The following is a 13341-nucleotide window of genomic DNA, read 5'->3' on the forward strand; positions in this document are numbered from 1 at the left end:
CTCTAGCAGCTAAATTCCATGCATTATGAAACTATGCTACGGTCTCAAATAGCTCGGATATTGCACGATACTGCCATTACTAAGAGGGAAAAATCAGTCGGGTAATAAAGGAGAAGGACAACAAAACTGTTGCTAATGGTAAGTCAGGAACAACCTGAGTGTCCATTACAGAGTCTGTAATAAAATTATCAAAAAATAACATCAACATTAGGGTGGTCAAATAAAGATACCCTAGGGGCCAACTTCTATTTTACCTAAATTAACAAATTCAGTGAACTTAGGTGCTTAAGTGTGATTCACTTCAATCCTGTTCAAGTCTCTAAAAATCCATCAATGTACCTACTTCGTAATACTTTACCCTTATGACTGAAACACAGAAAAACCAAAAAACCCCCAAAAACTAACATTGAAGAGGAAGAGGACCCACTCATCTTTTGCATTAACTATTTTTCAAGGACTTGAAAAGGGTGGAACAGAATCCCGCTTGGGCACCTATGCCTCATCCACATGTGGTGTGGATGTTTGGTTCCCTGGGGACAATCACTAGTGCACCACCACTAGTTGTTCCTGGGAAACACCCTCTGGCATGAAGCAAGTTACTCTGAGGGTGGAAGGGGAGGCTGGGGTCAGCACTGGGCTGGCCCCAGCAGCCTTACCTAGGGTTCTGGGGGCCTCCTCCAGCTGCAGCAGCAGCAATTCTGCTGTGCAGAATCTGACCAGCAGCTGCAGCCTGGCTCCAGCAAACCAGGCTCCACTTTTGAGTGGCAAGCGCTACCTGTGTGTGTGTGCTGCTCCACTTTTTTTTCTCTGCAGGTTTTTTTGACCCCTGGATATATTTGACTGCAATCATCAGGACCAGTGCATTTTCATTTCTGGCTCCCAATATTTTTTTATTTTATTTTCAAAGCTTGTGGAAGATGCATCTCCTTATAGTCTGAGGGAGATCATCAAGTTGCCCCTTGAGATCAGTATTACTCTCCTTTAGCTGCTTTCAGCAATACTGTGGAAACCTCAATCTTGTAAACACTTCACATATATTACTCAAGTCAAGTATTCATATTACTCATGTATGTAAAGTTGAAACACATGCATGATACTTGCAGATTCAAGGTCTACATTTTTCCTAGTTTTCTTTACAAGAAAGCTACATATATTCTCTTGCTATGAGGTTGAAAATTTGTGTTTTGATCAAATTTGAGAAAGCTGTGCAAAGATGGATAAATATTAGACAGTAAGAAGTCTCAACAGAGAAAAGAAAGACTTCAGATGGTAAGCAGGTAGATATACTGTAATGAGACTAAGATTCTCATCAAGAGAAACTAACCAGGAGAAAAGCTCTCTTCCAAATTAAATGCATGTTTTATTAGCTCTGATATGCTAGTAATTTACATGAAATAGGAAAGGATGGCCAAATAGATTCAAATGTCAGCTCTGGGGCAAATTCAAGATGTACAAAGCTATATCATTCATTTAATAACTAAAGTGATGATAAATGAACAAATGGTGGAAGACTGCTTTTCATAGTTTTTAAAAGGCATGCATCTGTAGATGATAAAAGTACATTAAAAGTTCTAGAAGCAGAACTAAATATAAATATAAACATAAGATGTCTGGTAAAGACCAAAGCTGAAGGAGCTTCACTCAACTAAAATGAGCACCTTACATTAGTGAGGTAATTGTACCATTAGCCTGATTTCCCAAATTTAAAAAACAGCTAAAAATAATGAACTCACATGTATATGTTGCCTCCCTAATAATGTAAACTAAGATGGTACATTCTAAATAAGACGAAGGGGTTACCATTCTCCAATTTTTCTTATTTTTGTCCCCCACATCATTATGGGCCATGATCCTTCTTCCATGGATGGCAACAATATCTGGTCCCCAAAACCTGTTGCTTGCTGGCATCACAGTTGTTTTTAAATTTTTACCATTCGAGAACTGATAACAGATATTCAGTTGCAAAGTCTCCTGTATTATATTTTGGAACTGCTTCTAAAAAAGATACCTTTGTTATATTAAAACTGACACTAAAAGCTTGTCCATACCATGTCAGTGGCCACTCTTAGAGAGGACAGGGCTGAGCATGCTTTGTCCATGTCCAGGCTACCCGAGTCATCTGAGAAACCACAGAAGCTGGGAGTTCACAAGTAAAGCTGCTCTAGACTTACTGCTTACACCATCTCCTCTCAGGCCTGCCAGAACTCAAGAGTGAGAACTGGCAATAAGACAGGAGCAGTCTGACTGGCAACCTTCTAGTCTTGGAGCAGATCAGCAGACTAAGGTAGGTGGGGTGTGATTAACCCCAAGACATAGTACCATTGCTGTGGCACAGACAAGTCCTAAATCATTGTAGGATGCTCCTCAAACTTAATTCAGCTAGCATCTGGCTTTCTAGTACAAATTTTGTTCTCTAAAACTGGACTAGAAACAGTTTTATCCAAGATTGAGGATAGAGTTCCATATAACATTCATAAAAGAGTACACAAGGTCTTAAAGCTCACTGTGTATTTAAAGTGTTTTAAAATAGAGAAAAAAGTTCTCCTATTTTTTTTTAAAATAACAGCACTAACTAGCATTTTATAAATCCAGTAACTCTAACTGGGGTCAATTCATCCTCCAACACAAACTCCACTAGCACTTTCTGTAAATTTGCATCTGTTCACATGAACAAGTGGATATCCCTGTATCCTACAGTGTTAGTATTATGCATGATCATTACTTTTAATATCAGCATAAGGTTTTAAAGAATGGAAATCTACCACTGAATTCTGAAGTCCTCATAAAAAGGCACATATTTGATTTTTTCTAACTTCTGATTATACCAGCTCCTAATAATCTCATATGACTTCCAAAGTAACTGTTTGGAATACAATACTTGGAAAAGCAGGCAAGAGCCTAGCTGTGAATTTAGAAGCTAAAAACTTAGACTCCTTTTTTAAAAAGCTTTGCCTTTGTGCTCTCTCAATGGTCATAAACATCAACATACAGGTGAAATAACAATTATATACATATAATATGCTATTTCATGGCTTAGCTTTAACAAGACTACTACTATTCAGATGTTTTACTTAAGTTATGCAGTTTATGAAAGGGAAACAAAGATCTCATTTACTTCATGACAGAAAGTTTACTGCACTTCTAATGAATAACTATCTTCAAAAATACACTTCCCATGGTTTTATCACACACACATTTTATACTTAAAGGTTAGAACAATTATTGTTTGGGTTGAAAAGACATTACAAAACAAAGAGCTTACGATTATTGAACAAACAAAAATTTTACAGCCAAATATTTGAAAATCACCTTTCCTGGGTCATAATTCAAAGACAGTGACAATTGCCATTATGAACAAAAAGGGATATAAATCCCAAATACAAAATGTTCTTTTCGAGCAAGACAGCAACTACAAAAATGAGTAGACGCAAGTAAAATGAATACACTGAAACAAGTACGTTGTGAAGTGAGGTACTGTAGAAAGTTGGATTACTACAGTGTATTTCTGCACATTCAAACTCATTTCAGGTCATCTATTTTAAAGTTTGAAATCAGCAGATTGTTGACTGTTTGCTGTCTTTTGTCATATGACCTTTGTTGAGATGTCCAATGGCCACAGATAGGATACATTCAGATAAGCAAAAAAAAATTAACTGCATGATCAGATATGAATAAGCATATCTGCCAATTAAGGCGGCAAATTGTAAGTAAAAATGCAAGCATATAACTTATTCATAATAAATACATTATCAAGCATTTAACATTATCAATATTTTAAAAAGAATTTAAATAATAAATGCAACTATTTTATACAGAACTGTACCATTTATTATACACACGTGTATCAGTTCCCTTTGTTTACAAAGGCTGGTTACAGATAATATGGAATGTTACAGTACCATCTTGCATAAAATTTTAATACAATTCCGTACTTCAAAAAAGGGTGCAAAACACCAGCCCAATAAATCTGACTGAGTCGAAATACTTTTTATTTTAATTACATCATTAACACATACACAACAAGCTGTACATAAGCCCACTTTTCAGTCACCACTTCAAGATACTGTAGCTAGTACATTAGATTATAATTGATTCCACCCTAGTCAATTAAATTTATTAAAGGCTTGCACTGCTACTCACTCTGGCACCTTTGAGATACAAGCTTGTATGAATTCATGAATTACTGAGCTCTTGTTAGTACAGTTTAAAAGGCAGTCAACACTGGTTGCCATGTACTAAATCACAAGAGATATCCTCAGAGAAGCCTCTCTTGGAAACAAATATTTTTGGGATATTTTTTCCTTAAAAAATAAAAGAAAGTTTTATCTGGTCAAGACTCTCCATTTTGTACCTTGGATGCTGGTGGCTGCATGAAGTCCTTAAAGGGAACTAGTGCTTCTTTGAGAGCAGAACAAACTTCAGATGATGAACAGCTGATACATTCTACTAAAGTTGGATACAAAGCAATAACTTGTGCCCATGTGTTAGCATCAACTGTAACAAAAAACAACAAATGAAATCACTTAATGCTGTTCATACTTTTACAACAAAAAACCTTTTTACTATACATACACATAAAACACAAGAAATCTAGATAAGCAGATACTAGTAAATCCAAGATGCTATGTATTTTTAGATTTAAAAAACCTTGCAAGTTATCTAAGCTTATTTGTTTTTTCCCAGCCTTCTGTATTCTTGATCATTGGTAAAGACTTGATCTGGATAGGAAAACTTTCATACTGAACTGTGGCAGCGACCAAGGGAAAGGGAGAGTAACTCTGCATGTGCTGCACAGGGGGCAGGCAGTACAGTGAGCTTACAGGGCTCTGACTGTCCACAGCCAGCCAGCAAGCTACTGGGTCAATGGAGCAGCCACAGGTTGTTGCTCTCATTGCTGCAGCAGCCAGTGTCAATGATGCTGAAAAGGAAAAACTAAATTTTTCTCCACTGTGACTTCTGAAAACAGAGTGCATCTTATCCAGGGATATGTAGTATTCAAGCAAACATGGAAGATCTCTCGGGATATTATTCAGCAGCTCTGACCAGAGGCACAACATTTCCTATTTCCTCAGCAGAAGTGTAACAAGACAGGACTTGAGCAAAAGGCAGAACAATTTTCTCCTACTCTGCTTCTAAATACTGATAAACAAACAATATCATATGATCTTGAGCAGTGTATGTGCACATTTTTTCAAAATGTGGAGTCTAGTTGTTGCCTTATTTTTTTTTACCACCAGTGTGCTTTCAACAGATTTTTCAACTCTATCTAGGCAATAATTATTAATTAAAAAGAAGGTGTCAAATTTGGATCTGTGATCCTTGATAATGGTGTTTTAAACCATTTCCAGGGCTTCATACAACAATAGTCTAAGAAATTTGATAATCTATCTAGAGCTGTAGGAAGTGTGATATGAAATTGTTATTCCTCCAAAAAAGGAATATGATCAGTAATGTACTATGTAATCAATTGTTTGATGTTTGCCATTTTCACTTAGTGAATTTCTTTAAATTCCTATTTGTGCATGAGCTACGTATATCTGCTGTGTAAGGTCCTAAAAATTCACAAACTCCCACTGCTTCCCATGATAAAACAAAACAATATCAGGTGACAGGAAATGCATAATTCTTGCTGCTGGCTCCTTAATTGCTAAAGATAAAAAAAACCCTGTTTGTTAGTCTATTGTTAAAACTGTTGGAAGCATGTAACATGGAAGCATGTAACAGTGCATTTTCCTACCATTAAGAGCCAGAAATGAAAATGTTACACAGATGGTGTCTTTAGCAAGCAAAGATACCTTGTCAGTGTCACCATATAGAAATGCCTATCTTAAACCTGACTACAGTAGACTGGATGGAACCAAGAGCGAATGCCAGCTAAGAATCTGAAAAGAATATTGCCTAGGTAAACTGCATTTATCAAGGTTACTGATGAAGACAACCACTGAAAGTTAAAGAGGTAACATTTTATTTTAGATGCTATAGTTATTGGATTTAACAACTAAAAAGTGTCTATTAAGAGAAAGCATTAGTCCTATAGCTGGAAACTTCCTATTGTAGTATGCATCTTAGAGCTGTATGCCAACTGGTTTATTGGAAAGATGTTTTTAAAATAAACTACCTAGCTTCTGAAACATGTATAAAAGTGCAAAATAAGAAGCCTTATGGATATCACGTCCCCTGGAAACTGCATAAAAACATTAAACAAACACATACATAGGATAGAGAAGACAATTCTATTTCATTTACAACTTCATTGTTTAACAACAACTTACCATTTTCAGGCTGAGTTTTCTTAAGTGAATCTATGAGTGTACTGACGGCTTTTAAAACAAATATGATTTCTGTTACTTGTTGCCTATAGGGGAAAGAATTATAAACTAAGAAATACATAATTTCAGAAAATGTTTTCCAGAATATAGTTTCCTGTTAATTATAATACAGCCTCATAAATCCAAAAATCAAATATCTGGAATTCTCAAAAATTCAGCACTTTTTAAAACTACACTGGATCGAGGAGTATTAGCAGCCAGTCCCAGAGTAGCAGAGGGGGAAGCTTGCATGTGGCAGCTGCTGCTGACATCCACCACCCTCGACCGCCGCTCCATGTGCGGCCACTGCTCTGGGACTGTCCACCACTCCTCTCCTGCCCCCCACTCCTGGGACCGGCCACCACTCCAGTTTAAAAAGTACAGAGTTTTCAAATTTCTGGCAAATGCTTGGTCCTGAGCATGCTGGATTCATTCATGAGGTTACACTATTATATAGCAAACAAAAATAATATTTAACCAATAAAACAATTCAAACAAAATCCAAGGAAAACACGTAAGGTTATATGTGAGGTTCATACTAATCTTAAATCATAATTTCCCTACATACCTGCTGCAAGTTAGGATGGTATTATATTTCATTTTTAGAAATAATACTTCAATATATTTTTATTTCTAATTTTACGTTTTTTAGAAATAATGTTAATATGTAGATCTCAGTCTAGCACATATTTATACATATGATTACTTTTGAATATCCAAGAAGTCCCAGAAAGGCAATTTATTATTGGAACATTTTCCAAAAAGTTTACTGTAAACTTTAGGCACCTATGCTATTTAGATATTCTTGAAAAGAATTACCATGTCTGTTTATTATTGTTGTTTGGATTTAGATCCTGCCATACCCAAAAAGGCTCAGGGAAGCTTATAACAACAGACAAACACCCACAATATAAGATCCAATGTTTGGTTTTTTTCCTGCAACAAAAAAAAACTCTGGTTCCAATAATACCCGAGTACTATTTGTTCTATTTTAGAGGTATTATATTTTTTTCCCTCTCTAGCAGTTTAGAAACTCTAAATAGCTACCCTGGAAATAAATGAGCAACTAGCTATAGAAACACTGCACTACTTTTATTTTCAGGGACTGAGAAAAGTTGTAATATCATCCTTCTGACCTCTGGATAACCAAATACAAAAAATAATTGCTACTTTGCAATTCTGCCAATTAATAGCAAATGTCGTCAACACACTCTGAAACTCCTCCTACTCACTTTATAATTTCTCTTACAATACATTTTTATTGCTTGAATCAATCTTAATTATAACACACTATTTTCTACCACATAATGCTGGCATATTTGTGTTTTTTGTGTGCACGTACATATATGCACAATGTTGTATACTTTGTTTTTTAAACAGATATAGAACATACCGTGGAAGAGGACATTTGCCACTTAATCTTTCATCTTCTATGTAACGATGCAGTACATCTTGTGATCTTTTCAAAAGTACAGAGAGTGCCATTCTAGAGATGTAGCCTTCCTGAGGAGTTGTGACTTTATTACTGAATGAAAACTGAAGCAGAGTTTCAAAGCATATCTTAGAAAATTCCTCTCTCATTCGAATATCTATTTCTGCTTCTGCAAAGCAAAATGTTATATTTAATAGCACAACAAGCAGGTCTATACATGCTTTACATTTTGTAGTACAATCCATGCTTTAAACATACTTTGCAAGAAAACATCTCTGCACCTCAGTACTCAGTAAGGATAATGATGTTTACAAATACTGTTAAATAGACAAACTGAAAAAAGATGTTTAACAATTTGACAATTCCTAGAACTCAAACATTAGCTGCATATTTTTAAAACACATTTCACTGCCTGAGACAGGATACTCTGTATGCTTTACACCTGTCTCAAATTTTGGCCAAGACCCAAGTTGGAAAGCAAGTAGAAGGAAAAGGAAGAAAATAAAGGTAAGATTAACAAGTAAAGAAATTCTTTGTAGGATAAAATGCATCACAGCTTTATAATGATGCCACATAAAATCATCTCTCTACGTTGGAAACTTTATCATGAAATAATAGTGGGATATCTGAAAATAAAATCTTTGGTGGAATAGGCATTCTAATGTGCACATTTTAGTTTACTTTCCTGAGAGTTTTCATACTGCATTTGTATTATTGTTCATATAACATACCTGTAAATGAGGATGACTGAGAATGTATTGAGCCTTTATTAAGCATAGTCATTATCTGACCAACAAATTCCTTGGGAATAAAATTAGCATATGGCAGTATCTCTGTACTGATAAGTTGCACAACCTAAAAAAATAAAACATACTTAAATTTGTTTCCTGGGGGGAAGGCAGAAGGGGGAAATCAGTGACTAGAATTCCAATTCTAACACCTATGAGACTTAAATCCCCAAATGTGTGGAACGAGATAAACAATGTTAAAGAAAGGATGTACTATAGAAAGAAAATTTACTGTTCAAGTATAGTATGAATGTTATGAGTGAAATTTTAAGCTAAGAATCACATATTCGCCATGCTTGCTAGTGTTAATCTGCAAATACATAAATGCTAAGATTTCAAATATAGGTTGGGCTGCTAAAGTAATATCTTAGGTTCCTGACTTATTTTCTGAAGTTCTGATCATTTAGACATTTCCATTAATTTTTGAAAAGTGTTTGGTAAAATCTTTACTTCAAATAGAATTATACAGTTTGGGCAAAAAAGATCTGACCTTCAGAATAACTATCTTCTTGGCCACTACAGCCCACTCAATATCTCAACTAGAAGAGGACAGCAAATGGCATATATGTAAACAACTAGAAGTAAAATTATACATTTATGAGCTCACATCTGTAGGGGACATTTGGAAAAATTAAGGGGGAAAAAAAAATCAATTAAAAGTATGGAATCAGTGCATATCAGTGAGAAAAGATCAACTCTGTGTGATGCTCTTATTCAAGAATGAAGTCACCTGAAATCGCTGAGCTTAATCAATTAGATATGATAACAGTGGCCATTAAAGAGGGTCCTGCTTCTGTTTTCATACTGAGAATTGTATAACTTTGCTGCTGCTCTGAAGAGATGACAACTTCAACTGCCTTTGAAGTCCCACATTTCCACTGATATAAAAGGTCACTGGTTTCTTTTAATTCACAGACATCTTCCTTCTCTAAAGGTTTTTCTAGTGTTAACCCAAGCAAGTTAGCACACTCATTAAAAGTGCAGTGCTCCCTCTCTGATAAATCAATCATGGAAAACAATCATCCTCAACTGTGAGAAAAGCAGCAGCAGCTTTCTCTCTGATAATCTGGCTGAGGTTATCATGGACAGTGTCAGGAAACTTCATCTGTCCAGTTATATTTAACCTTCTTAGAGTATGTACCACATTTTCCTCTGTCTTTGATACAGAGGGAAACACAAAGTCAGTGTTGAAATAAACATCACTACTGGCTAAATCAAGAAAGTTGGTTCATGCTCAAGGAAATGCAACATGTGGAAATCATTTTGGCCAGACTGTGAATGCCTTACTTTCACTGGTTTGCAACTATTTGTATGAGTAAATGATCATCAGTGGAAATTAAGACAGACAATGCACTGAAGTCAGAGACACCCTAAATCCTTCCCTCTCCTATTCAGTTGCACTTAGGATGGCTACTGGTCCTGTTTAATACTGGACCATCCTGTTTTTAAACCCTTTGTCCCTTTTCTGTTACTAAATGAGCAACAGACTGTAAAGAATCCTGATTTTCAGTTCACTGATGGAAATGCATGTCAATCATTTGTCCTTGTGATTCTATTAGCTATGCTTAGAGGTAGGGTAGTGCACAGCCAGGAGGAGCAGGGTTCTGAGTCAGCCAGGGAGGGAGGATGGTGGACTTCTTATGGTTGTCCCACCCCTCACTGCTGAATGGCCCAGGTGGTCATACCCCTCATTACTGATTGGCCAATGGTCTCACCTCTCACCCCCACCCCCCGCACACCAAAGGGGATGTCTTGTATTCTGGAGATACAATGGCCACCCTAGTTGCATCCCAGTTGATATAAAGGAGCTTCTGTACCAAACACGCTACCCTTTGCATATCTAAAGGTCATGCAGTTACAACCTGGAACCTATTTTTGTTATGTTTTCACTAAATAGAAAAAAAGAAGTTATAGCTAAATCTGCAATGGTTAGTATTAACCGCAGTTCTTTCCATGTATTAATTCACAATAGTACATTACTTACAAGTTTAAACTTTCTAGTTAATTCTACTTATATTAGTGCAAAAACATTCTATATAACTTTCTCACCTCAACATCAATACTTTCATTTCTCTGGAACTCTTGAATAGAGAGATTATCTGGAGGTATACTAAAAATAAACATGAAAATATTAAATTACATTTTAAAAAGTGCACAGACTATTCTGAAGATGTAAGATAACAAATATGGAGGCACACACAGTATTCAAAGATTATATGCACAAAGCGGTATGTGCAAGGACCAATTAACATTTTAGAATAAAACAGTAGTTCTCAACCTTTATTTAGACTCAATGCACTCCTCCAAAATTTTTCAAAATTTAGTGGCATCTCAGTAAAAAAGGACTTATTTAAATGGACTATGAATATTATCATATACATGATAATTATGTTATTAATATGTTAGGGATTAGATAATCATACAATATTATATTCAGCCTATTGCCAGTGCAGTAGCTGCCAGGTGGAACTGCACCACGTATCTCCTGCAGAGTTAAATTGGGAAATGGTTGTGGCTCTTGCCACAAGCCCTACTAGTTCAACCCTACATGGTAATTATAATCATGGTCACTGCTGCCCAACTTGCCATCCACTTCTACATCCCCCACCAGTCTTTCCATGTTTCCCACCTCGCTAATGGTCCAAATCCAGTAGGTAATTTTTCTCAATGTTATGTTTACACTGAGCACATCCCATGCCTACACAATTCCTACATGCCAACCAAGCTTCTCCATCCCAGGGCTTTAGGACTTTATTTTGGTCCTTCTGGTTCCTGCAAGCCTCTCTGGCACATGATGCTATAACTGAAAGCCAGGAGTGAATCTTTCATGTTTTCAGTATTCCTCTTGCTAGTACCCGAGCACTGCGGAAGACTAGACCATATCTGAATGAAGATGGATGGGGAACAAACAGAGGACTGACAGTCTGTAGATGAACAGAAGAAGAAAAGGAGCCAGTGACAAGAGACTATGAGCTTGAGGGAAAGGAAGCAGCAGAAGGATCTTAATTAACAGATCATAGTGCAGTTCAAAATAGGAGTATGCTCAGCATTCCCATGTCCAACATACCTTTATTGTCTAGGGAATAAATATGAAACTATTCACTAAAAATTTGGTGCCCTGGTCCCCCTCCACTGACTGATCTACACGCAGAATAGCAGCCTGCTAACGAACTTGGTACTCTTTTAGCTCAAGTGGTAAGGTTTTATGAAACTGATAAAAAGATTCACAATTTGGAGTGTTATTACAATTGTATACAACAAATTATTCACCCACCCAAGCTTGCTTAAAAACAATACAAAACAAAAACACACAGAACCATAAGAAGTTGTACGCGTGCCCACACATATACATACATAGCTTCTCCCCCTCAAAAAAAACCTATGTTAAGTACTTTACATTAAGAAAAACTTGAATTAAGCTTGCCTGTAGGATTTTACTCATTTCCATTTACTGATGCATTATGATATTATTTTAAATTACTTATTTCATATTACTATTTCCATAAGATGCCACCTAATTAAGTGCACAGGAAGGTCAGCACTTGGAAAGAATCCAGATTACACAGTAAATAAGGCTGTTATGTATAAGACCTCTTACTCATTTACTGTAGAAATAGCAGGTGCATAGTAAACAGAAGAGAGGAAAAAATAAAAAGGACAAGCTTGTGTTTAAGGCAGCTGAGTGCCATTTCCAGGAAACTGGATTAAGACAGAGCTCCCATGTGATGCTGGGCAAATCACAGCATCATAAGCTTTAAGAGGGAAACTCAAGGGACACCTAGTTCAATCCTTGTACAGATGCACAGCTCCTAAATCATACCAGGCCTACGCATCCTTCATGAAAAATCCTATGCTGCGTGTGGATTCTGCAGCTCCCCTAGCCAGCATGTTCCATTACCCTACTGTTCTTACAGTTAAAATGTTTTTCTTCAAATATGCTATAGTTTAAAATCACCAGTTCACATCCTTCCCTTCTGTGGCAAGGAAGAATTAATCTTATTTATAGCAGTTTTTTTTTTAAATATTTGAAAACTGCTGTCATGTTACCCCTTCATCTTTCTCCAAGAGGAAACTTGCCTGGTTCTTTCACTCTTTCCTCATACTGCTTACTTTTTAAAACCTGTATCATCTCTGGCAATGACCTCTGACCCTCCAGTTTCTCTACACTGTTTTAAAAATGCAATACACTGAACAGCATGTGCTATCAGCACCCAGACCTTGTATTAAATGCTTCTGTTAACACAACCAAAAATGGAGTTTTTTTTGTTTTTTATTGTTTCAGCAACATGATGTTGAATAACAGACATCTGTGGAACCCCACTTGAGACCACCTGCCAATCCAACAAGGATCCACCTGATGAAGTAAGCCATGCTTACAAAAGCTTATGCCTCCTTGAATTAATCTGTAACGGGGTGGGCAACATATGTCCCACCGGGCCATTCCATCCAGCCCATGGGGCCCCTAAAAAATTTATAAAATTAATACAGGCAGTCCTTGGACTTGCAACTGGTTCCTGAAAACCATATCTCAAGTCGAAACACTGCAACTCAGAACCACTTTTCTCATAAGAAACAATGTCATAAATGGTTGATTGGTTCCTGAATCAAGGCCTGATGCTCTATTTTCACCAAAAATACCCCAGAATTTTGAACTCGATCAATTATAGATGAGTAATATAGCTACATTAATGTATTTATATCGTAAATAACAATCGTATCGATTTGGAAGGGCTTCTTTGAGGTGACTTTACTTGAGTTTTTGAAGGGCTCTTGGCTGGAGTCTTCTCAGGAGTCTTGGCTGCAAGTTTTTCTG

At 36.5% G+C, this 13341-nt stretch overlaps 1 protein-coding gene across 4 annotated transcripts in view; it reads right to left on the reverse strand.

Moving 5' to 3' along the window:
* Positions 1-1343: 1343 nt before the first annotated feature.
* The window catches only part of MON2 (MON2 homolog, regulator of endosome-to-Golgi trafficking), a 133828-nt gene continuing 121830 nt past the window's right edge, over positions 1344-13341 (reverse strand). For 3 of the 4 annotated variants that reach the window (XM_019543314.1, XM_019543312.1, XM_019543313.1), the window contains 5 exons: positions 10578-10638; positions 8472-8595; positions 7702-7909; positions 6273-6355; positions 2942-4494 (listed from right to left, as the gene is read on the reverse strand). In XM_019543314.1, coding sequence (XP_019398859.1) covers positions 4331-4494; positions 6273-6355; positions 7702-7909; positions 8472-8595; positions 10578-10638 — 640 coding nt within the window. In that variant the 3' untranslated portion in view covers positions 2942-4330. Of the gene's footprint in view, positions 4495-6272; positions 6356-7701; positions 7910-8471; positions 8596-10577; positions 10639-13341 lie in introns of all 4 variants that reach the window. The other variant, XM_019543311.1, reaches the window with a different exon arrangement.

The sequence above is a fragment of the Crocodylus porosus genome, unplaced genomic scaffold, assembly GCF_001723895.1.
Source record: "Crocodylus porosus isolate Cpor-Errol unplaced genomic scaffold, CroPor_comp1, whole genome shotgun sequence".
In the NCBI taxonomy this organism is placed as follows: Eukaryota; Metazoa; Chordata; order Crocodylia; family Crocodylidae; genus Crocodylus; species Crocodylus porosus.